This window comes from Scophthalmus maximus, chromosome 22 (assembly GCF_022379125.1).
Source record: "Scophthalmus maximus strain ysfricsl-2021 chromosome 22, ASM2237912v1, whole genome shotgun sequence".
NCBI lineage: Eukaryota > Metazoa > Chordata > Actinopteri > Pleuronectiformes > Scophthalmidae > Scophthalmus > Scophthalmus maximus.
In genome coordinates this window covers 10,256,911-10,278,933 of record NC_061536.1, presented here as the reverse complement: position 1 = coordinate 10,278,933, position 22,023 = coordinate 10,256,911, and the positions used below count along the sequence as shown (strand labels likewise).

General features: G+C 44.1%; 2 protein-coding genes across 2 annotated transcripts; one reads left to right on the top strand and one right to left on the bottom strand.

Annotated features, from left to right (window-relative positions):
• Positions 1 to 8,551: 8,551 nt before the first annotated feature.
• cdca5 (cell division cycle associated 5) lies at positions 8,552 to 10,565 on the bottom strand. The gene has a single exon (XM_035620724.2). The coding sequence runs from the start codon at positions 10,409 to 10,411 to the stop codon at positions 9,629 to 9,631; it is 783 nt and encodes a 260-aa protein (XP_035476617.1). The 5' UTR covers positions 10,412 to 10,565; the 3' UTR covers positions 8,552 to 9,628.
• A 75-nt stretch (positions 10,566 to 10,640) lies between these two features.
• psmb2 (proteasome 20S subunit beta 2) lies at positions 10,641 to 20,721 on the top strand. The gene is made up of 6 exons (XM_035620726.2): positions 10,641 to 10,769; positions 11,289 to 11,411; positions 11,720 to 11,790; positions 19,367 to 19,529; positions 19,838 to 19,887; positions 20,499 to 20,721. Exons 1-6 carry the CDS (start codon positions 10,679 to 10,681, stop codon positions 20,598 to 20,600), a joined length of 600 nt encoding a protein of 199 aa, XP_035476619.1. The 5' UTR covers positions 10,641 to 10,678; the 3' UTR covers positions 20,601 to 20,721.
• The last annotated feature ends 1,302 nt before the right edge of the window (positions 20,722 to 22,023 follow it).

Genomic DNA, 22,023 nt, shown 5'->3' with positions numbered 1-22,023 from the left:
GCAGTCTTATCTATTTATTACTTATTGTAGATAACAATAAAAACTGACAATAAATAATTGGGGCAGTTTTAAGGCAACACTTGACGTCGTTGTGTCTAACAGTGATTCTTACTCAAACCATATTTTAGTTTAAGTAAATAACCCAATAGTGAGAGCATCGCACCAAGAACTCTGGAGATAACTATTGGCCACGAGTAAATCGTTTTAAAAACCGAGTCCACGCCGCTAAACTAAAAACGGCAACGTCAGTGGCGACCAGTATTGTTGGGATCGTTCTCAAAGACTGAAACACTGACAACCAATCAAAAAAACATCCCCATTCCGTCTGCAGAACCACAACACTTCCACAGAGCACGTCCATCACAATTAACCACAGACTACAAGACACACGACAGATCCCATTGGACGGATGAAATTTCAATTCCAAACAGGTTACCCAATCACCAAGTTTGTTTTATGACAAAGTTCTCAACACTGCATATTTTAGTTTGGGTAAAATAACCCAGTGATAAAAAAAAATAAAATGATACAAATAACACTTAACGTTAAAGATCGACCCACTTTTTTAAACTTATGTGTCACTGTTCTGTCAGTAATATGTGTCTCCTCTGAAGCTTTTGTACAGCTCACGATGCATTGGTGACGATGCTGTGGTGAAACCTGAATTCGTCTGTGCGAAACGCTCGCTATTTTGACCCAGTTTAACAGAAATCCAACAACAACAAGAAACACCAACATCACACCATGACTGGGTCCGGCACGGAGACTCTGCCCCATCGACTCAAACTGGGTCAATTTCCACACAGTGAATTTTTAGCGAGCAGCTTGAATAAAAAAAAAAGGGGGTAAAATATTCATTATATAATTGTCTAAAAAGTTCAAAAAGGCTTCTCTACACCTCAGTCTTGTTGGGTTTTTTTCCAAGCATTTCTTGCACATTGCCTGAAAAACAAGACAAAAGACATAACGCATAGATCCTCTGCAGTGCAATGGAAACCATCCTTTTGTACAGTCACGACACAGTGACGTCTAAATTCTCCCTGCTGTCAGATTTCACGTGCCCGTCTGCACAGACGGTTTCTTCTCTAAAAGTCCCTTTTTTCACTATTCAGATTCCTCGGGATCAACTCTGGGGGTCCGTGGGTTTTTTTTCTTCTTACATTCGCGTGCCCTTGACATGGAAAAGTTTGGGAATCCCTGCTGCAGTCGTGGCTTTAGCCGTTGTGCGGAGCTTTTTTTTTGAACAGAGAAAATACATATATATATATATATATATATACCCTATCATACACTCTCTCTCCCCTTCTTCCCTCTGCCTGATGTAGTGTGACAGTGTGCTCGCCCGCAGCACTCTGCTGGCGTGGAAACAATCAGCTCTGACAGAAAGGGGGTGGTGGTGGTGGTGGTGGTGGAGGGGATGGGGATGGAGGGGAGGAAGAGGAGCAGGGAGGGAGGGAGGGAGGGAGGGGATAAAGGGAGAGGGACGGGGTGAGGAGGGGTGAGGGGAGGCTGCTGCCCGGGGCCTGAGTATGATGAACTGGATAGAAAGACCAGTCGTCAGAGGAGAAACAACACAACACACAGACACATGGATAGATGATAGATAGATGTATAGATCGATAGATGGATAGATAGCTTTTTGCTTCTAAGCCCAACATATGATCATATTGTTTTTTCTCACAGCAGCCTGAAATAATTAAAAATGTAATTTTATGTTAAAATAATCAGGACACAACCTTTGTTAAGATGTTTTGCACAGAACCGAGTTACTTTGAAATGTCTAATTATCATACCTATATATATATATATATATATGTATATTCATTCGTGGACGATGTGAGGTTTGAAATGGGCAAGTGCAAACGATTTTCACGTATAGTTTTGAGGATTTACTCACAAGTTTATCAGTCTTTTCTTCATTCCTGTTATAAATATCTAAATATCACCGGGACGCTGGTTGAATTAAAGGATTTCAAACAATAATTTACAGGAATCTTGGGCTTAAAATGGATTGAAATAAGTTTTCCCATTTATTTTTCCCTCTAATCTTTCATGAAAGTTCCTTTTTGTAAATGTCAGTATTCTATTGCTCTCAAGAGACTGTCGTGGTTAAATACCAAGCCAAATATGTAATAAGTACAGTTTAAAGAGAAGGCAGAAAGCTCCAAAAATGAAATTAAACTGACAGGAAATGTACCTGTTTGATTAAATTGCTCATCAATTCAACTATTAATTATGATTTTGCATAATTTTTCCGCTCATTCCAGCAGAGCACCGCTCTTGAATTTGATCGAGTCACAGGCTCACCAGCAACATATTAAGAAAATCAAATTGTCCTCGTGACCTTTTGTTCTGAAAATTTGACTTGACCGGAAGCTTAAATGAAATTTAAAAAAAAAAAAGAAAAAGACACCAACATTATCTTCAATTTAAATTGACAAAGGAGACAACTGGTCGAACCCTTCCTTGGAAACGTTGAAACGTTATGAACCGAAACATCTGATAATGTGTCGTCACAACCTGTTGACTGACACAACAGAAGCAGCTCAGGCCCGAGTTCGTGACCCCGGGGTGTCACTCACCCACTTGACTCTCTGGACCAATTCAGTTAAAGCAATCAGGTCCATTATAAGGACCCCACTCAAGTTGCTTGTCAATTCCAGGACGCGAAGCTTGTGTGTGCGCGCGCCCGTGTGAGTGTGTGTGTGTGTGTGTGTGTGAGAGGAGGAGGGAGGGGTCGTGTGTGTGTGGATGGTTCAGCTGCCTCGCCTGCTATAACCAGCTAATAAATATGAAAACAGCAGGTTAAAACTTTTTTATTCGTCCCGCGCCTGAAAGGATTATACCCTTCTATAGAGTCCCGTGAAAAATCCCCCCGACCTCATAATGCCCAATGGAGTCCCGTAAAACTGTGTCGGACAAAAGGCGGAGAAAGGGGGCTCTTTCACGCATAAGGGGTTTTCTCAAGAGCGCATTGAGAGGGGGCCCGGCTGCGACCCGCCCACAGATTATCTGGCTGTCGGTGAGAGCGCGGCTGCGAGCGGCAGGTGCGTGCGCCAGGCGCAGGGGGGTCACGGGGGGTCACGGTCACCGTGCACAGGGTGAAACTGTGGAGAATGCTGCGCAGCTGCCGGCAGGAATGTTTGCAGATTGTCACTTCCATTTAACTTGCTCTTTTTTTCTTTTCTCCTCTCCCTGCCAACCCCCCCGGACCCAGAGACGGAGCTGGTCTCCCAGGTCCCCCCCTCTCCTCTCCTCCCACTTCCAAGCCGAGGAGATGGGGCTAAACGGTGACACCCTGTCCACAAAAGCGACAAGCGGTGAGGGTCGTGCCCGCCCCAGCGCCGTGTAATCGTGGATTAAAGTGATAAGCAACACGAGTGATAGATTTCTTTCGATGGGGGTTTTTGCGCAACTCAGTGAATGCCAAGTTACGCGTAAGGGAGAGTGAACGCAGCCTTTTTCTCCCCCCAGCCCCCCCCCCCCCGGCGAACCCCTTCTCCGTACAGGTTATTTCAGATCTCGGAGATTTGGCAGGGCAGACGTCGACACATGTTGGCGTATGGATGTAGGAGTGTGTGGATGAGGATGAAACTGTTTTGGCGTCGCGCGGCTCGTGTGAATCTGTCGCTGCGCCCTGAACAACCAGAAGAATTGTCCACCGTCTAAGTTCACAGACTGATCTCTCGTCATGCGGCCCTGTAATGGAAGAAATCGCCTCTTATCTTTATTTTCATGCATTCACAATAACGCCTGTGTCTTATTACCAGAATGGATTTATCAGAGAAGATAGCCGCCACCCCCCCCCCACGTGTCTGTGCCTGGAAATGGCCTCTTTGCACCACACAAGGTACGGTCTCTAATCTCCACCATCCCAACTGTGTCCCCATTCCAAACGGTGGCCCGGGGCTATGTGTGGGTTCTCAACATAATCCCCCTCGAAAACTCTGCGGTCCCCTGCTATTCCACTGGGGTTTGGCAAAAGTGCTACATGTCAAAGCGGCGCGACGCTCAATGGCTTCTCTTTCCACGCCATCTTCAAGCAAAAAGGGGATTAATGTCTCGACTATTATGAATAATGAGAATGAATAACAAACAGCCGTCTGTTTATCCGGCGCGATTGAATAGAAGGAAAAAAAGAGTGTCCTTGTGCTCTTCTTATTGAACTGTCTCCAGGGGGTTTGTGGAGGTGACACACAATCAACAGAGCGGGATGAAATCGGCGAGTTAAGTTCCCCCGTCTGATGCTTCGAGCCAAGGTAGCCGGCAGTCAATCCATCTCTTCATTAATGTCTAAGTAGACGCTCTCAGATCAGACTCAGAAGATCAGAATTATTATATGACAAGCGTGGAAAACTTCACCAATGTTGTGTATCCGTGCTCATGACAGCTCATCATGGGCAGGGCCATACGTATCTGAAGGAGATGGTGGTTTCACGCTTTCTACACGTTGGGTTTTTTGTTTTTTTCAGACGATAAGTGATTTTACGCAAACAATCTGTGACTCGCTGCCCAACACGCGCACAATCATAGACTGGGTTCAGGTTCGCAAGTGTGTGAGATTCAAGACTTGGTGGCCATGACTCCACTGGGACGCCAACAGTCTGCTCTTGATGCACATGCAAATGTGGAGAATACAAAAGGACAATGACCCGTAAGAGTTTTAATCAGAGGTGGAAATTGCGAACGGTTTTGCTGGTCAGAATTATTATTCGGTCCAGTTCAAGTCGCTGACAAGCTTGTTCCCTTTTTTTCCCCCCTGAGTTAAGCAATTGCACCACTGTGGAGACGGACTCCGGTAGGTGAATACATCACCAGGTCTAAAAAATATTGACAAAAGAAAGAACATTGTCCCTGTGGTTTCTGGAAAAAAAAGTTTGTGAATGCTTGTGGACGGTGCATTGAAAGTAATTTTAGCCTCAGTATTTCTAAAAATCCTGGCTAGGAGCCTTTTCATGGGACAATGACTTCCCTTATGCCTTTCCTTTCACACTTTCCTTTGTATCATAGCCCTATCATCTTTTTGTGTGTGTGTGTGTGGGGCGGGGGGGGGGGGGGGGGGGGGGGGGGGGGGGGGGGGGGGGGGGGGGTTGATTGTAACTCAGATAATTTGCAGCTGTCAAAATGGACGAAGCGCGGACAAAACAAATGTGTCAAAGCAACCCAAACCCCACAAACAGTGAGACGTTGGACCCGGTCCGAACATGTCTTCACAGTGTCCATGGCTCCATCTTTGCCTCTTCTGGCTCAGTATTTTTCCGACACGCGCTGGATCCCGAGCTCTGTATCTACAGCAGCCAAATGGACATCGAGGCCTCGCGACGAGAATATGAAAATGAAATATGAAACAGTGGTGTGATAAACTGGTAGATAATCATCTTTTCATTAAACTTTCATCCCCAGTGACTTAAATATTCAAGAGCCCAATTACAGAGCTTGTATCTCCCTCTCTCTCTTTCTCTCATTCCCCCTCACTCCTGTTTTTCTTAACGAGAGCAGTCGGGGAGAAGGGGTGAGCGGCTTTAGGCTCGAGTGAGAGCATCATTATGAAACGGTCACACGGGGGGAAGAAAGAGATGACCCGCCGTCCCTCGCGGAGGACAGGGAGCGGCGGGGCCCGGCGCGGGGCTGTCCCAACACCGGGATTCAGACCACGCAGGGGACGGACAGAGAGGGAGACAGGCAGCAGACAGATATGTAGAGTGCAGCCATGCGGGTCTTGATGGATGGAGGGATGGTGGGAGACAGGAGGAAGAGACAGGAGCAGACGGATGAACATAGAGAGAGAGAGAGAGAGAGAGAGAGAGTATAGATTTTCCAGGCAGATAGTGGAAAGATGTGTGCCACGTGATGAGTGCCACAAACAGGGCGCATGACTCTCTTGTCTGCCTGCTTCTCCCTCTCTGTGTGTGTGTGTGTGTGTGTGTGTGTGTGTGTGTGTGTGTGTGTGGGTGCGTGCGTCAGTGTATTAGCAGTCAGAGCACTGAAGCCCACGGGCGATTCCTGTGTGTGCTCGCGATAAAGGGAAAAAGGGAGGAAGTATAACGGTGGAAGCGGGGCGTGGAGGAGGGGGCGGTGGTGGTGGGGCTGGGGGTGTGTGTGTGGGGGGGGGAGATGAGGAAGTTGGTTGGGGGAGGTGGCAGGGTGAGGGGGACGCGGGGGTGGGGGTGGATGGGAGAAGAGAGAGAGAGAGAGAGAGAGAGGGAGGAAAGAGCATCCAGCAGTGCAGGGAGCTTCCTCTGTGCTGTCAAAGCCTCTGGATCATGTCCCCATAGGTCTTTCTCTTGCACGCACACGCACACACACACACACACACACACACACACACACACGTTCCCTCACCCAGTTGCTCTCTTCTCCCCTCAAACCAACCCTCCCTCTCCCCCCCTCTCATGAAAAAGAGTGTCTTGGCAGGGTAATTAAGAATGGCCTCTAAACACAGGAGTATGGCAGGAACGCTCCAGATGAAAGTAAATGATTAAAATAATTACAGGCTGAGAGCTGACGAGCCGGAGTGTGGGGTGGCCGCCGGACATTTGTCGGTAATTAGATAATTAATCTGAATGCAAATGATGAGCCCTAACGAAGCAGTCAAGCTGAACCAGCGACAACTGCCGTGAGTGAAATGTGGTGGTGTGTGTGTGTGTGTGTGTGTGGTGGTGGTGGGGGGGGCACATGAATATGAGTGTAAAATATCCAACCTCCCAAAATGTGAACAGACTCCAAAGCAAGTAGCAGCAGCAGCATTGTAAATCAATAACTGTTTCTGGCAGTGACAGCTCAAAAACACCCTCCTGCTTCACTCTGTTTGTAACTTCCAGTGGAAGTGTCAAGTAGACATGAATACCTTGTTAAAAATATACAAGAGGCGAAGCCACCATGTGTTGTGCACTGCAGCAAAAAAAGAAGAAAAAAAGAAGAAGAAAGAAAGAAAGAAGGAAAAGAAGATTGCCAAAAAAAAAAAAAGACGCCTCCTCTCCTCGGGAGCTGAAATGCCAAATGAAGAGTATGAAGATGAAATGGCACCTGAGGAAGAAAACAAATGCATGAGCAAATTGTGGATTTACTCGCTCGCACACACACTCATTATTTCCCTATAGTGTCTCGTTCTCACACACACACACACACACACACTCGCAAATACTATCAGCATGCCTCCGTGCCATAAGCAGAGGTAAACATCGAACTTCATAGCTTATTCATGGGTGTTTTTCTTTTTTTCCAAGGTTGGTAGGGTGAGGATACACTCGTCAGCATCCTCGGCAACGCCGTGGATCACTTGTTTATATTCAAATAGAATAGTCCTCATGGTTTATTTATTATGATTCCACCTGATAATGTGTTGCAGTGGAAGCTGTGGCGTGTTCGGTCTTTACTAACAGCAATGGGTTGGATAAACAACTGGGTAAAAAAAAAGGCAAGGCCCTACATCCTCCATCTTGTGTCCAAAAATCTATCTTGCAAAACTTGATGGTCTCATTTAATGTTTAGTAAATATTGTGCAGATATGTTTCTAAAGTTGTTTAAACAAATTGCTTCATTCCCCCCCCCCCCCCCCCCCCCCCCCCCCCCCCCCCCCCCCCCCCCCCCCCCCCCCCCCCCCCCCCCCCCCCCCAACAACAGGGGCCCAGACCCATGTTGTACATATAACTCAAGAAAAGAGTGTTTTCATAATAATACATATACAACATGAGTATAAGAAAAACTTCCACATCAGCATGAACCACTTGTCTCCCAAAGCTTCTTTTAAAAGGCATCACAAGGATACAGTATAAAATCTGGCCTGTGAATATTAATAGCGGTTTGGTTGCAGCTCGGCATTGTACCTGAGTTGTATTGAAAAAACCCTGCTTTTCACCTTGGACAAAATCCAAAATATTGAACGCTGTCCAAACCCAACTTCATACAATTATGCTGAAATCAAAAGAAACACTACTGTTGCTCTGTACAGTCAAAAACTGTGGTAACATTTGTTTCATGAACAAACGATGAATCAATTAAACTGTCAGAGCTGATACGTGACAATACTGGTTCTCCATATATGCAGTCAGTCATACATACCAATGGGTTGTAAATTAAAAGGCATCCCTCCTTGTTTGTGTCAATCCTGCAACACATCCACTTAGACCTTTAAGAGACTCTGGAGGAAAGTGATTCTACCTGTCCACCGTTCTCATTAAACCCAGACAGATCACCCACCCACTCATTCAGCCAGTCAGTCAGTCTCATCAGCATCACTGGAGACCACGTGTACAGGAATGTGATGTCAGTCAACATGTTTGGCTTGTGTCTTCTTTTAAAGACACCATTTAATTTCACGAGTGGCCACAAACTGTTCACTCAACAAATACATGTCAAAGCTCAGTATAGTGTGTGCTGATTATATTAGTATGTTTTCAAAGTAGACTTAGAAAGATTTAGATTCTTTCCCCAGGTTGTACAACTAACTGGCCGTTTTCCTTTTGATGAATGAAAAAACAAAATGCATGGGGGGGGGGGGGGGGGGGGGGGGGGGTGTTTTCTTGTCACTGAAAGAACCTCTCAGTTTAGATCTTTTCATTGAGTATTTATTTACATGTACAGTCGAGCAAAAATAATGTATGTAGAAAAGAAAAGATAGTCCAAGAGCAACATGGATAGGTGCTGCTTCATAGTACAATGTTATCAGTCAGTTGAATGGGAACGACAACACATTATTAAAAAGGAAGTAAAGTGATGAGAGACCTCTGAACTGCTGCTCACATTTCTGTTGTTCTTCGGCAACAAAAACAGGAGGGAAACAAAACACTAGTTTGGTCTATAAAGGGTAGAAACTCCTGAAAATCCGACTGTACCAGTCCTGCCAACGGCTGTGTTCTTACAAACCACCTACAGATTCCACATGTATTCATAACCAATATTAAAACCACAAGTTTCCCTTTGATTTAACCTTCTGAACAATCTAACAGGTAAACAACTATAAACAGAAGACAACAATCACGGTCGAAGCCCATTTGAAAAAACTAAACGTACGAACGCAGGTTCATCATTCGAAGTCGACGCGACAAGTAGAGACAACTATTTTCTCGATCAGTAATCAAGTACGACACCTTTTGACCTGTCGTTGGCGTCGAACAAAAGTCCAAAGATATTCAGGTTGCAATGATCGGATGTGATAAATAACAAACCAAGACAAGCAAAAGAATATTTAGGATTTTCCCCACTAGAAGCAAATGGTCGCAGATTATGGTCGCAGATTATTTCCCTGTCAAATCAGCTAATCGAGTAATTGTTTCATCTCTAAAATACAATGTGTATAAGAGGCTATATTTATATTGGAGGTGTGGGCGTGGCATGCATTTTGTTTATTGGTCAAACTACTGATCATGTTGAAATCAAAACAACAACAACAACAACAACACCACGTGTGACTCCACTGTGCACGTGAGGACCCAAACAACCACATTGAAGAGCCTTTAAATGAACAAACCAATCAGGACGCTCCAAAGAATCAATATACAATATGAAAGAGCAAGAAATATACAAACACTTTCATAGTATAAGCACAACCAGTAAGTCTTGTCTCTCTCTCTCTCTCCAGCCATCACAGACTCCTCCAGTCCCGTCAAAGTCTCTCGGTCTTCACGTTCTACTCCACGACCAGCTCGAACTCCGCCGCCTCCTCGAACACCGCGTTCATCTCCGCGGCCAGCGCGTCCAGCTCGGTGGTGCCCATCTGCGGCACCTTCCGCCTCCTCCTCCTCTCCTTCACCAGGACCACGCCGGGGATGTGTGGATCCTGCTCGGGCACGGCGGGGCCGCAGTCGTCCGCGTCGAGCAGAGACGTGAATGAGTTCAGACAGGACAGCGGGCCGGGGGCGTCCGCGCCCGGCCGGACCCGCCGGGCCACCTCGGGCGTCTGCAGCATCTCGAAGCCGAACAGCGTGTCACGGGAGTCGGGGCTGTTCGGGGACTTGTCGCCGAGCCGGCTGTAGGAGCGGCGCACTCTCTGCGACCACACCGCGTCCCCCGGAGCCGCCGCCGGCAGCAGGGGACAGGAGGGCGGCGGCGAGGAGGGGAGGATCGGCGAGGGCATCGCGGCCTTCTCCTTCGTCTTCTCCCCCTCAGCCGAGCAGGAGGAGCGGCCGCGGCGGCCCGGGACAGGACCCGGGGTGGAGACCTTGTGCTTCTTCTGCTCGCTGCCTCCCGTCTCCGGGCGCCTCGGCGTGTTCTCCTTGTCGTGCTCCGACGGCGCAGCGGTTTTCCTCGGAGCTATTTTCCTCACGGTTATTGAACGTTTCACGGCGACGGACGCCGGCGCCATTTTCAAGGGGGCCCGGAGAGGAGAACTCAACCGCGGCGAGCGTCTCCTCAGAGAACTATCGAGCTTATTCGACTCGGACATTATACTTCGAGGTGTCCCCCTGTTCATACCGACCTTCGGCGGCGGGAAGGAGTCGATTTTTGACGCGTGTATTTAGAAAAATACAAACTGTCCTTATCCTGGTTTCGGCGAGTCCGCTCAAATCGCCCGCCCTGGTCGCGTAGCAGTGACGCAGGGTGTGTTTTCCGGTGACGTATTCCAGTGTGCGCCGCGCGTCTCAAACTTTTGCTGTGTAATCTGCACGTCCGCGGCCGACAGTCGACTGCTATTTCAAAATTATCCTATTCATATTCCAGCGCACAGCGAATACGCGCGATGGAGTATTTAGTCGGGATACAGGGGAAGGATTTCGTCCTCGTCGCCGCCGACAATGTCGCAGCCAGCAGCATCATTCAGATGAAACACGGTATGACAACGCGTTAGCTTAGCATTAGCCATTCAGCCGGTAGCTAGCAGATCATTTAACACACACACACACACACACACACGCACACATCTATCCTCTTCCTTCACACTGACAGACAACTACTATACGTTTATCTTCTTACGGTATTTAAATGTGTAACTTCACCTACAGGCTCTCAATGTTTCCTAACCGCGCAGTCTCAATATGATGCGAGCTAACAAAGCTAACTGGAGCTAAGTTACGTAGCATGTTAATCTCTAGCAATGTGTTTTTTGCTAAGTTTGGACCTTTCTATTTTCATAACTTGTAGCAGCGCACGGAAAACCACATGTACGTTCTTCTGAGTTGAGCCAGTGGCTGTGTTTTATAAAATACAAGCTATTCTAGCAGACCTGTAACAGTGAAAGTGAAAGTCATTGGTGCATCGGCGTTTTTTTTTTTCAAACTGTAAATCTCAATGAGTAATCAATAAACGAATAAACGAGTCCTATTGTGTGTTCTGTGTTTTTTTCCCTTCAGACTATGACAAGATGTTCAAGCTCAGCGAGAAGATCTTGCTGCTGTGTGTTGGAGAAGCAGGAGACACGGTGCAGTTTGCAGAGTACATCCAGAAGAATGTTCAGCTCTACAAGATGAGGAATGGTAAGTAACCACGATGCTTGAATAGTGCAGCTGGATATTAGTTGACATTTTGTCAATACAGGTTCCCATGCACGACGCAATTTTTGGTTCAAATACTCACACTATACTTGTTTGGAGATATTTGTCTTACTGAAAAAATAGCTGTTATTTAACAAAACTAGCACGAGTGACGACAATTGTTGCTGCTTTGCAAAAAAGTATCACGAATCAATGTCTAGTTTTGCAAGAAAAATACGTTTGCTAAGAATAAACACACACACCCAAAACGGTGTGTCTGATGTCATTTTGTTCCCTTTTCCATTTCTTAGGTTATGAACTCAGTCCAGCAGCAGCAGCAAACTTCACACGAAAGAACCTCGCAGACTACCTTCGGAGCAGGGTAACGTATACATAAACGTCTACATAAAATAATACAGTCCATTTACAACATACTTTTTTACTGAGAGGGAACAGCCGAAAACTGAATAAATAATCCCATGAGTATGAATTTAAGTTTTAAAGCTTTCTTTGTAGATCCATTTCACACCTTTTTGTAAACGGTGAACACCATCCATTGTGATTTTCTAAAAATTTAAAAAGGCACATTTACACACAACTGCCAGTAATATAGTTCAATTTCCGTGTGATGTCACTCAAGTTTTTGGGCCAACTTTATAAAGTATACTTTGATCGAGGAAACAAGCTCTTAGGTGTATAGTCAATTGATGTGCACATACCTGCTTAACACATTTTAACATAATATAACAGTTACCAGTTACTCATAATTTCTATAAGCCAAAAAGATAGTCGATATAATGTAATAGTTTTCATTTATTGTCAATTGTTTAATATTGTTCATACGTTACTATCAGATATGAATCTGTGATATTGTCTGAAAATTAGGCCGTACGTTATTATCCACACAAAACAAGCCTAACAGATCTATGGTTTCTCCACAAATATTTTTACCCGTGTCCTCAAACAGACTATTCAGCAAAGACTTTCCACATGGTTATTTTCTCAGTTAAAAAAACGGTAGCTAATTAATCCCTTGTACCAGTGGTCATTCGCTGAATTATGCACATTCATTGTGGAGTGATAAGTACATATACCTATAAATATTCCAATTTCCTTTTTTTTAACTTAATTACATTCCTGTAGCATTTTCAATCTCATTTTGCCCCAGGGACCAAATGATGCAACCCTAGACTAATTTCCATAACTTAAAGTAATGCTTACTGCAAATTGCAGGTACAGTTACCATATGTTTATCGGCAAAATGTTAACATATCTGCTTGAAATTGTTTGTTTTTTTATTGTGGTCAGGAAACAGGAAATGAAATGGCTCAAACTGAGGCCTTGCTTGTTTTGATGGTGTGACACAGTCGTGATAGTGACAGAGGAGTAGCCGTCACTTGTAAATTCAGGTGTGAATCGAGTCCCGCCTACAATTATACCTGCGTTTGTGTGGTTATCAGCGTAAGACATCTGAGATGAACCCGCAGATGCATTTTGACAGAGGCAGGTACATTTGTCAGCTTGTTGTGAGTGGTGACAAAGGTTTCTCCCCTTTGAGACTGTATCACAACACCTGAGCCTGCAGCAGCCCCCCCCCCCCAACCCCCCACCCGACTGCACTGCTCCTCTGGGTATATTATCAAAATATCAGGGATTTATCCTTCAGTACTCACCAGCACCAAAATTTAACCCCAAAAAAAGATGTGGCGGCGCAGCATTTACTAATGTAAGCTTGGATTTATAAACGGGCAAGTTAACCAGATCGTTTATCTGTCTTTGCATTTACTTGAGAGCCCCTCAGAGGCACATTTCACTCAATCACTGTGCAGAACAGCAGAAGGCAAACGAGCAAGATTTGGGTACATTCATACTGATCGACTTTCCTGTGTGTATTTTGCATGTTTTCCCCATACGTGTGTGTCTCTCCTCCCACGTGGGTGGAGAGATTTAGGTCAATAGGTTAGCGTAGGTTAATTGGCGACTCCAAATTGCCCGAAGGTGCGAACGTGAGTGTGAACAATTCTTTTACCTCTGTGTCAGCCATGGGATAGGCCGGCAAACTGTCCCAGGTGTGCCCTGACTGCAGCTGATCAATCCACCGCCGCAACTAGCTTGTTTTGTCTGGCCACACGTCCAGCGTCCAAAGATATTCATTTTAATATCACATAAGAAATCGGATAAACAACAAATCTTCACATCTGATTTGCAATAACTCCAGAAGAAAATAGTTGATGATTCACATCCCATTGATTAATCAGTTAACTTGCTGTACACAGTTAAAGCTGCAGCCAATTATTCATCGATTAGAAACATTACCAGCCATTGTTTTCTTAAATGATACATTTTTGTGAGGGTTTGCTTCTTTTCTTAAACTTGCGGCAGTAAATGTAATATTTTTCATATTTTGGATGATTGCTTAAATAAATTAACGACAATTTCGTGCCCTTGTCTTGTGCTTCAGGAAACTTATAGACCTTTCTTATTGTTTTCTGGCATTTTGGACACAAAAATACACTTAATCAAGAAACTACATGGCAGGTTAGTCGCTAATGGTGATAACTCTTTCATAACATTGTTTTTTTGGGGGGGAGGTTTCACGCGCAATTTTTTTTTTTTGATGTAACACACTCTTCCCAAGACGTCCCAGCTCCTTGTATCTAGTCGCTGCATCTTTTGCACTAATTTGTTAAGAGTTGTGCAGCCGCTGCCTGTCACAATAGCAGAAGGGTGAAAATAATTACAAAAAACAATTAGTGCGGCAGAGAAGGGAATGTGGGACACATCGAATGGGGGATAGAGTAGGAGGAGGAGGAGGGGAGGGGGGTTCCTAGGGGAGAACAACCAGGCCCAGTAGACAACAGCGCACAGACCGGAGTGTGAGAATGACATCAACACGCACACAGATACAACATACATGTATACAGAGGGACCTATAGGATCAGGAATCCTGTTCCTCCGTCAAGGTTGTAAATGTTGTGGAGGATAACATTCATATTCATGTCTTGTCATAAGTTGCAACTGTATCGTTATTTTTGTGCCTCGCGGTTATGATTTTTTTTTACGAGTGCAGGATTCACTAAAGCCACGTTCTCAGGAGTGCTGAGAAATTGAAGCAGTAGCAGTTTCTCCTCTGCATCCCACACCTTCCTCCAGCTATGCTCTTTTCACATCCATCAACCTCCAGAGTACGCGGACATTTGCAAATTATGTTGTATAAACATTTTTTATGGTGTTTTTTTTTTTCTTCTTTTCCCCCTCCAGAACATCCTGAGTATGTGGAATGCGTAATGTTTGTTGTCCATTTGAATGTGGAATGGGATCTGCTAAAGTATTGAGCTGTATAATATTAAGAAGTGTGACAGAAACTTTACTTCAAGATTAAGCATTTTGAATCTGACATTTTGGGTCAATAATTATTCTCTTTGGAAAGTATATCATTTAGTACAATGGTTGATTATTTTCATCAGTGTCAAATCTACACTTTTGATTAATAGATTTATTGTTTTGTCCGTAGTGTCAGAAAATAGTGAAATGTCTTTCAAATCTCCTTTTTTTTTAGAGCGGACGACAAATAAACAGATGTATTAAATTTAAAATGACTTAAAAAGAACAGAAAAGTAGGAAATCTTCAGATTTGTGGAGATGGAACTGGCGAAATTTAAGAATTTTGTCTTAAAATGACTGAAAGCTTACTGCAGCCTTTTACCCGTTCTATCAAGTCTTCTTAAGGGAAATTAACTCTAATGGAAACAACAATTCCAGAAAATTATTAAAGATGAACAGTTGTGCAGTTCACCTGTTATGGTCCATAACCTTTAAAGGCAAAATATTGTCCTCTCGCAACCTGTGCGGCAGAGATGGTCCATTACCCTGCAGGCTGGTTTCTCAGACATGATGAAGCTCATTTGTTTTCTTTTAAAGAGAAAATTTTATTTGTCGATTTTTTTTCTTTTCTGAGAAAAACAGACCTCGCTCAGGTCATCACTGGGGACTGAATATATTTGAATCTGTTTTTAATTAATCTGATTAAATCATTGCAGATGAAAGGCAAGATAATGATCTGCTCTTTTACGTATAGCAAACCTCTTTTTTTTTCTTCTTTTCCTACTACCCTTAATTTATCTCCTGAACCCTCTCTAAAAAAAAAAGCCATAATGTGATCCTGCCTGCACGTCCAGACCCCAAGGTTATAAACCACTGACTGCTAAATTAATCAGTGGTATATTGTTAATTCTGATGGCCTTATTCCTGCAGGATAAATTACAGATGAGATTACCCAAGTGGCTGCAGACCTCCAGGAGGTGTAGTTAGCTAAAGTCAGCAGCGCATGTCGGCGCAGGGGAAGCGTAACCCTGCTCAGATACGACTGTGTAGTTACCAGCCTGCCGTCCACAAAAACAACTACGCTAACCTCTGGAGTGCTGCGTTCACCCAAGCTTTAGAGAGCGAGACAAAGAAAGGGAAGAAAAAAACAAAACACTGGCGGTAAGCATAATCACCTGAGGCCCCCCTGACTCTGCTGCATGCATATCAGTAATGATACACATGAAATTCACCACAGAACAGACAACAGCAACTGCAAAGTTTGGGGGCATAGAAAAATCCAGCTCCTTCCTTTGATTCTGTTTGTTTTATTTCCCCCCCGTTTTTCATGTGCCGCGATGGTATATTTGTGTATATTTAAGATAAATACAGATTGAACTGATGGATATTGACAGATGCTGCAGCGAGGTAGTCTGAAAAGTTTAGCGGGATTCGTTAGGTGTCGGGAGACGTGAGGTTAAATTGAAAGCGAGGAACTCGGGGGAGGCTGACAGTTTATAAATATCACATTTCAGTTTTTTTTAAGAGGTTTATGTTGAAGTCTAAAAGCCTCAGAGTCATTAGTTGTTGTATGTATGTGGATGTTTGCTGCAGTACGCCAAAGAAGTAGAATTCAGTCAATCTGCAGAGTTATCTATTGAGTTATTTTATTTATTCAGAGTTTTCTGTGAGGCCACAGCAACAGTTAGCCGCGGTGCCGCGGTGATCTACAGCTGGCCCCATATGGGTTTGTAAAATATTTTTCAGCACACAATGGGCACAAATAATTACTGGCGCCATATTGCACGCAGCTCCCCTGCTCCTGCACAGATGAACAATTAATACAGCAGATTGAGGAGAAATGCCAATAAAGAGAACATGCCCCAGGGCAGAGTGCAAAAATAGGGGGAGGGATGAGAGGGGAGGGAGTGCTGGAACGTGGACGAGGCGAGTTTGGGGATGAGTTTGTGGCGGGGGTTTTTACAAGCAACATGACCTTAATTTGTGTCACAGCCAACGCTGTTTTTGTTCCGAATCCGATGCCTCAAAGGAATAGTTCAACATTTTGCGCGTTGGATGGGAGGATTGATATCACTCCTGTCCGTTCTGTAAATATGAAGCTACTTCCAAAATCTAATTAGCTTAGCTTTAATGCTGGAAACTGTTATCCAACGGTAGCAAAATCCAAATATCAACGCTCCTAAAGCTAGCTTATAACAGAAAGATGACCAGCATTTATTTTTGAATTAATTGTGTTATAAACCATCTGAATTTAAACCACATCCGTGTATATTAAGCGAAGATTCATGCGTCAGACATTTTCTTGTATGAACCAGGCTAGCAGTTTCCCCCTTCTCCAAGTCTTTAGCTAATCTTTTCTTCCTCTGTAATCACAATAACAGATATGAAAGTTTTTTCCGGCTTCTCATCTAACCACAGGAGGCGACGGCAGTAATGCACAGGTGCAGCTTTTGTTTCGGTGGCGCACTGTGGCGTTCGACTTGCGTGGCCGAGGGCGAGACTCGCAGTAGGGGGATGAAAACATACGATGTGATCCTGGGTGTGAGTTCAGGTGGCGGGGTTAACAAGGTGCCTGGTTCCCTCCGAGGTGACATGGGAAGGGAAGGTTATTTTGATGCCAAGTCCGCATTATTTGTTACAATGTAACCAGTGAGGCAGGTGGGTGGGGGTGGCGCCACTGGGGCGTTCGCAGGCTCACGGAGGAGTTAAAAACACGTACACACACACACACACAAAGATTTTTATCCTGAGATTCACACCCCTTGTGCATACTCACAAACACTGTTTCTCTTTCTCACGTGTGTGTGTGTGTGTGTTCAGAAACCATCGTTAACACACACACACTAAAGCCTACTCCACGGGGAGCGCAACAATCATCATTGCCCTGGTGGCAAACGTGGCTCTGACACACAAGTCACAGGAATAAGCAGGTCGGCTGGGAGCGAAACTGAGACGAGAGGGCAGGTGTGTGGATCGCAACTCGCCCGGCGTCACATCAATCACGTTTGCCTCTCCAGCACGGCCCCAGAATGCCATTCTCTTATTTTTCTTGTTGCACTTTAATCAAAGACACCAATCCGACTGGGTACATCTCCGCAAAGAATTCAGGCCGTATGAGTTGCTTTGAAAATTGTCTGGCTTTTAAAGGGTTTCTTATATTTTTTCATGATGAGGAACAGGCCCTTGCAAAAAAAAAACGAAGAGAGAAAATTAGTGTTTTGGAGAAAGAGAAGGGAGAAGAGGCTGGAAGCGTAAAAGATGTAATTTAAAAAGAGAGGGGTGGGGGTATAGGGGCAAGAAACGACTTTAGAAGTTTTTAATGAGCCCTGGCACTACTCCAGGGCACAGGGTGAAGGCGGCAGAGAGGGGAGGGAGGAAGGAAGGGAGCAAAAGAAGGGATGAAGAGGGAGGGAGGGAGGAGCGGCATGGAGGGAGCAACAGGGGTGCTGACTCCCAGCAGATGTCACACTGCCAGTGACACCCTGCTCCCCCCCAACACACACACACACACACCGCCTCTGTCCTGCGACACCCTTTCACCTTTCCCTCCGTCGCTCTCCGTCCTCCCCCCTCCCCGTGCTCTCACGTCAGCCTCTCGTGTGTGTGTGTGTGTGTGTGTGTGTGCGTGCGTGCATGTGTCTCTCTCCGTCTCTCCGGTGTTTATGCCGCGTTAGTGTTGCCGCTGTGCGCGTCAACTCCAAGTCTGCGTGCCGAGTTGGGAAAATCAAAGTCGATAATTAGCAGCGTTTTATTTGGGAGAAGTTGAGAGAAGAGAGGTTGTACTTTTCATGCGAGTGAGAGGTCGCTTTGCAACCCCCCCCCCCCCCCCCCCCTTGTTTCAACGTGACTGTTGAGAGGAATAGTTACATGAGATGAGGCTCCGTCATTGACACTATTGAGCCAAATCTATACACTGATGCAAATGTTGGCACCTTTTAATTGGAGAGAGATAAGAAAATAACTAAATGCAGAAATTCTGCCACCTCATATTTATAAATTACAGAGCTTCATTAGCATGTGATGCTGCTACTTCTCTTCACATCCTGCTGCAGGTAAAGGGGCACTCACCTCTTTTTTTTATAAAACATTTTATTCATAGATTTTAACAGTTTATCAAGTCCCATGTAGATTCAAAATTTTTAATCACGATATCCTTGATCACCGCTGCTTTTGTCTTGCCCCTAATGTGTCCCCCAACTTGATGGATGTGCAAAAGTAAATGGCTGGAATACCCCTTTAATGTCACTCAAATTAGGAACTTGTAAATGAATATGGAGGACTCATTTTGCCAACAAACACCATGGTTGTTCTCTCTCTTCAGCAAAAAGCAGGAAAAAAATATTGATGAATTGAAGGATATGATATTTCATTTTCTTTATTGGGTTAGTTTTTATTTTCTAAGAGATTCACAATTTTTTTCCAACGATTTCACCCCCACATTAGCTGATGCCATTATTTATAAAGCCCATAAAAAGTGGCAAAAATTTAATTTTCATCAACATTTAATCAGGAACATTGACCTTGTTTACTAGTTTTGCGTCCCAGGTTCAGACCTTGTAAGAAGCCTTGTTTTAAATCTGAATATTACTCCTCCACTCCCCCCCTCCCTCCCTCCCTCCCTCCTCTGTCTCCAGACTCCGTACCATGTGAACCTGTTGCTGGCGGGCTACGATGACACAGATGGCCCGGGTCTCTTCTACATGGACTACCTGTCCTCCCTGGCCAAGGCTCCCTTCGCTGCCCACGGCTACGGAGCCTTCCTCACTCTCTCTATTCTTGACCGCTACTACAAACCAGGTCGGTGCAGAGAAACACCCGCTGTTTTTTTCTTTTGTTTATTGTTCCTGTGCGTCTGACTGGACAAAGAAAAATGAAAAGTATAATTCATGTTACAGGTTACCGATTCGAATCCCGCTTTGATACAGACTCTGGGAAATTATTTTACCTTTTGGCATATGACTACAGCTGAAATATTAATTCCATAATGGTCTTTAGCACAAACTACACCCTTTGTCTTGGTAATGAAACTGTTATTTAAATCTGATTCATGTCTGTTATTCCCATTTCCGTAATCTCGTTTTCTTCTGTTCTTTTTCTTGCTTTAGATCTGACCCGAGAGGAGGCAGTGGATCTGCTGAAGAAGTGCATCGAGGAAGTGAGTTGAAGAATAAGCATCTTGATTGATTGTCCTGTACATTGCTCGGTCTTTGCGATTTGTGTTTGACTTCCTCGAATTACTGAGAATCCGCTCAATATTCCAGACGCGAGCGCCGCATGAGATCTAGTGAAGCGTTCTGTCCGGTTCTGTCCACACGAAAACTTTGACCTCAGTTCAGTCTTCACGCTTTTCACCAGACTGATTGGCAGCAGAATGTCACTGGACAAAAATAGTTCCAGTACCGTGCGAAGAAGCCATCGTTGTTTTATTTATCGAGTCAGTGATTCTTTTTATGGGAATGGAGACGGAAGGAGATTTGTGTATTTTAAACTGTGGAATTTAAATTTTTGGAAAAAACAGACTTATAGCATTAAAATGAGTCGGATTCAGTGTGGATTTATACATTTGATGAATTCAAATCAGTTTCTTCTGTTATTGACGTATATTAAAAACGCTTCTTTGTCCTTTCACTTTTTTTTTTATCTCAGATTTTTCCTTATTGTTTTGTTTTCAATTTGCACGACAATTTTCGTTCTGCTCCTTTATAATTATTATGTTTTTCTTCTTAATATTTCATATATAATTCATTGTCGTTTTCCCTCCTCCAGCTGAACAAGCGCTTCATCATGAACCTCCCCTCCTTCACCGTCCGTTTGATTGACAAGGAGGGCATCCATGACCTGGAGAAGCTCACCCACGGCGCCAAGTGACCGCTCACTGCTTAACTCCCAGCCCCGACGCCCTCGATCTTTCTTTTTTTTTTTTGTACTGCTGACCTCCTTGCTCTTTCTGTTCCAATAAAAAAAAGTGACACACACAGTTGAGATACAAGCTCTTTGTCCCTGTGGTGCTTTCTCGTCTTGCTCTCTAGTCTGCTCATCTGCACATAGAAAGAGAACAGCCTCCCGGCTGTGTACTTCTGCAGTGTACTTCTGCACTTGTTCTCCGTGAGGGTGCGTGCGGGTAATGTACACTTCCCCACACTTGTACACGTGGACTAAAACATTTCTGGAAATATGATGAGAATTGGGGGGGTGAAAGAATGTTTATCCGCTGTCCCAGAATGACCCAACTCGAAAGAAATGTCAGACAATTCATTAAATTTGTTTCAATGCCATGTATCACCTCGCTGTGATTTACAGTTCAAAGTAGAAGTTGTTTATTAATAGTGGCGTCTTCATGCTTTCAATCAAAGCAATGTCACAAATATGGTCCATGAAATTACTACGGTAACACCGTTTCAGTAAATGTCATAACTGAAGAGCTAACTGTACAGATGTTTGAATCGTTACACAGATTCTGAAAATTCTGTGATGAGTGTAATTGAAAGTTTAAAAAAGAGCCTGTACATGGACAGTGATTTAAGATTTTTTAATTCTCACCACTGCTATTTCCAAGGTGTACAATAAAAGTTTTATATGAAAATAGATTTATAAGGTAAACTTGTCCAAAATATGAGAAAACTTCCCTCTAGATCAAGAATTGATGCAAAAGCGCAATAGATGCAATAGAATTTTATGAACAGTTGTGTTGCATGTTGTAATTCTTAGATCAATGAGGCTCATACTTTTTGTATTTGTATAATTTATGAATTTTGATTTTATACATTTTCTGGAAAAGGTTTATTTATATATTTTCATGAACATTGTACAAATCATTCCCAATTTTACATTACTTGTTGGGCGATGAGAACCAATCGAAGTCTAGAACCAAAACGTAGTTTCCAAACTAAAGGCTCCGAAGAGATGTAATCGTATCAAAGTGATTGAATTTTAAACGTCCTTAACGCTGATATTTTTAATAAAAAATAATAATAATAACAACGAGCTTTCACATGAACAAAAAAAACAACCTTACTGATATACCAACAAGGAGCTGCTGTGATAATTTAAAAGGTTTATTTTCTTCATTTCTGTTTACAAGGAGTGTTACAGTAAATGAGCATACTTGTATACAGCTGTGTACGGGAAAACCAGGCCAAGCTGGTGAAATCACAGCTGAATAGGGGTGTGAGAGAGAGAGACAGACTGTGTGTGTGTGTGTGTGTGTGTGCGTGTGTGTGTGTGTGTGTGTGTGTGCGTGCGTACGCGTGCCTGCCTGTGTGTGTGTGTGTGTGTGTGTGTGTGTGGCTCT

Coding starts and splice junctions, on each gene's coding strand:
- cdca5 (XM_035620724.2), bottom strand. CDS start 10,411: ATGAACAGGGGGACACCTCGAAGTATAATGTCCGAGTCGAATAAGCTC.
- psmb2 (XM_035620726.2), top strand. CDS start 10,679: ATGGAGTATTTAGTCGGGATACAGGGGAAGGATTTCGTCCTCGTCGCC. Junction 11,791..19,366: donor CAGACTACCTTCGGAGCAGG/GTAACGTATACA, acceptor CTCTGTCTCCAG/ACTCCGTACCATGTGAACCT. Junction 19,888..20,498: donor TGAAGAAGTGCATCGAGGAA/GTGAGTTGAAGA, acceptor TCCCTCCTCCAG/CTGAACAAGCGCTTCATCAT.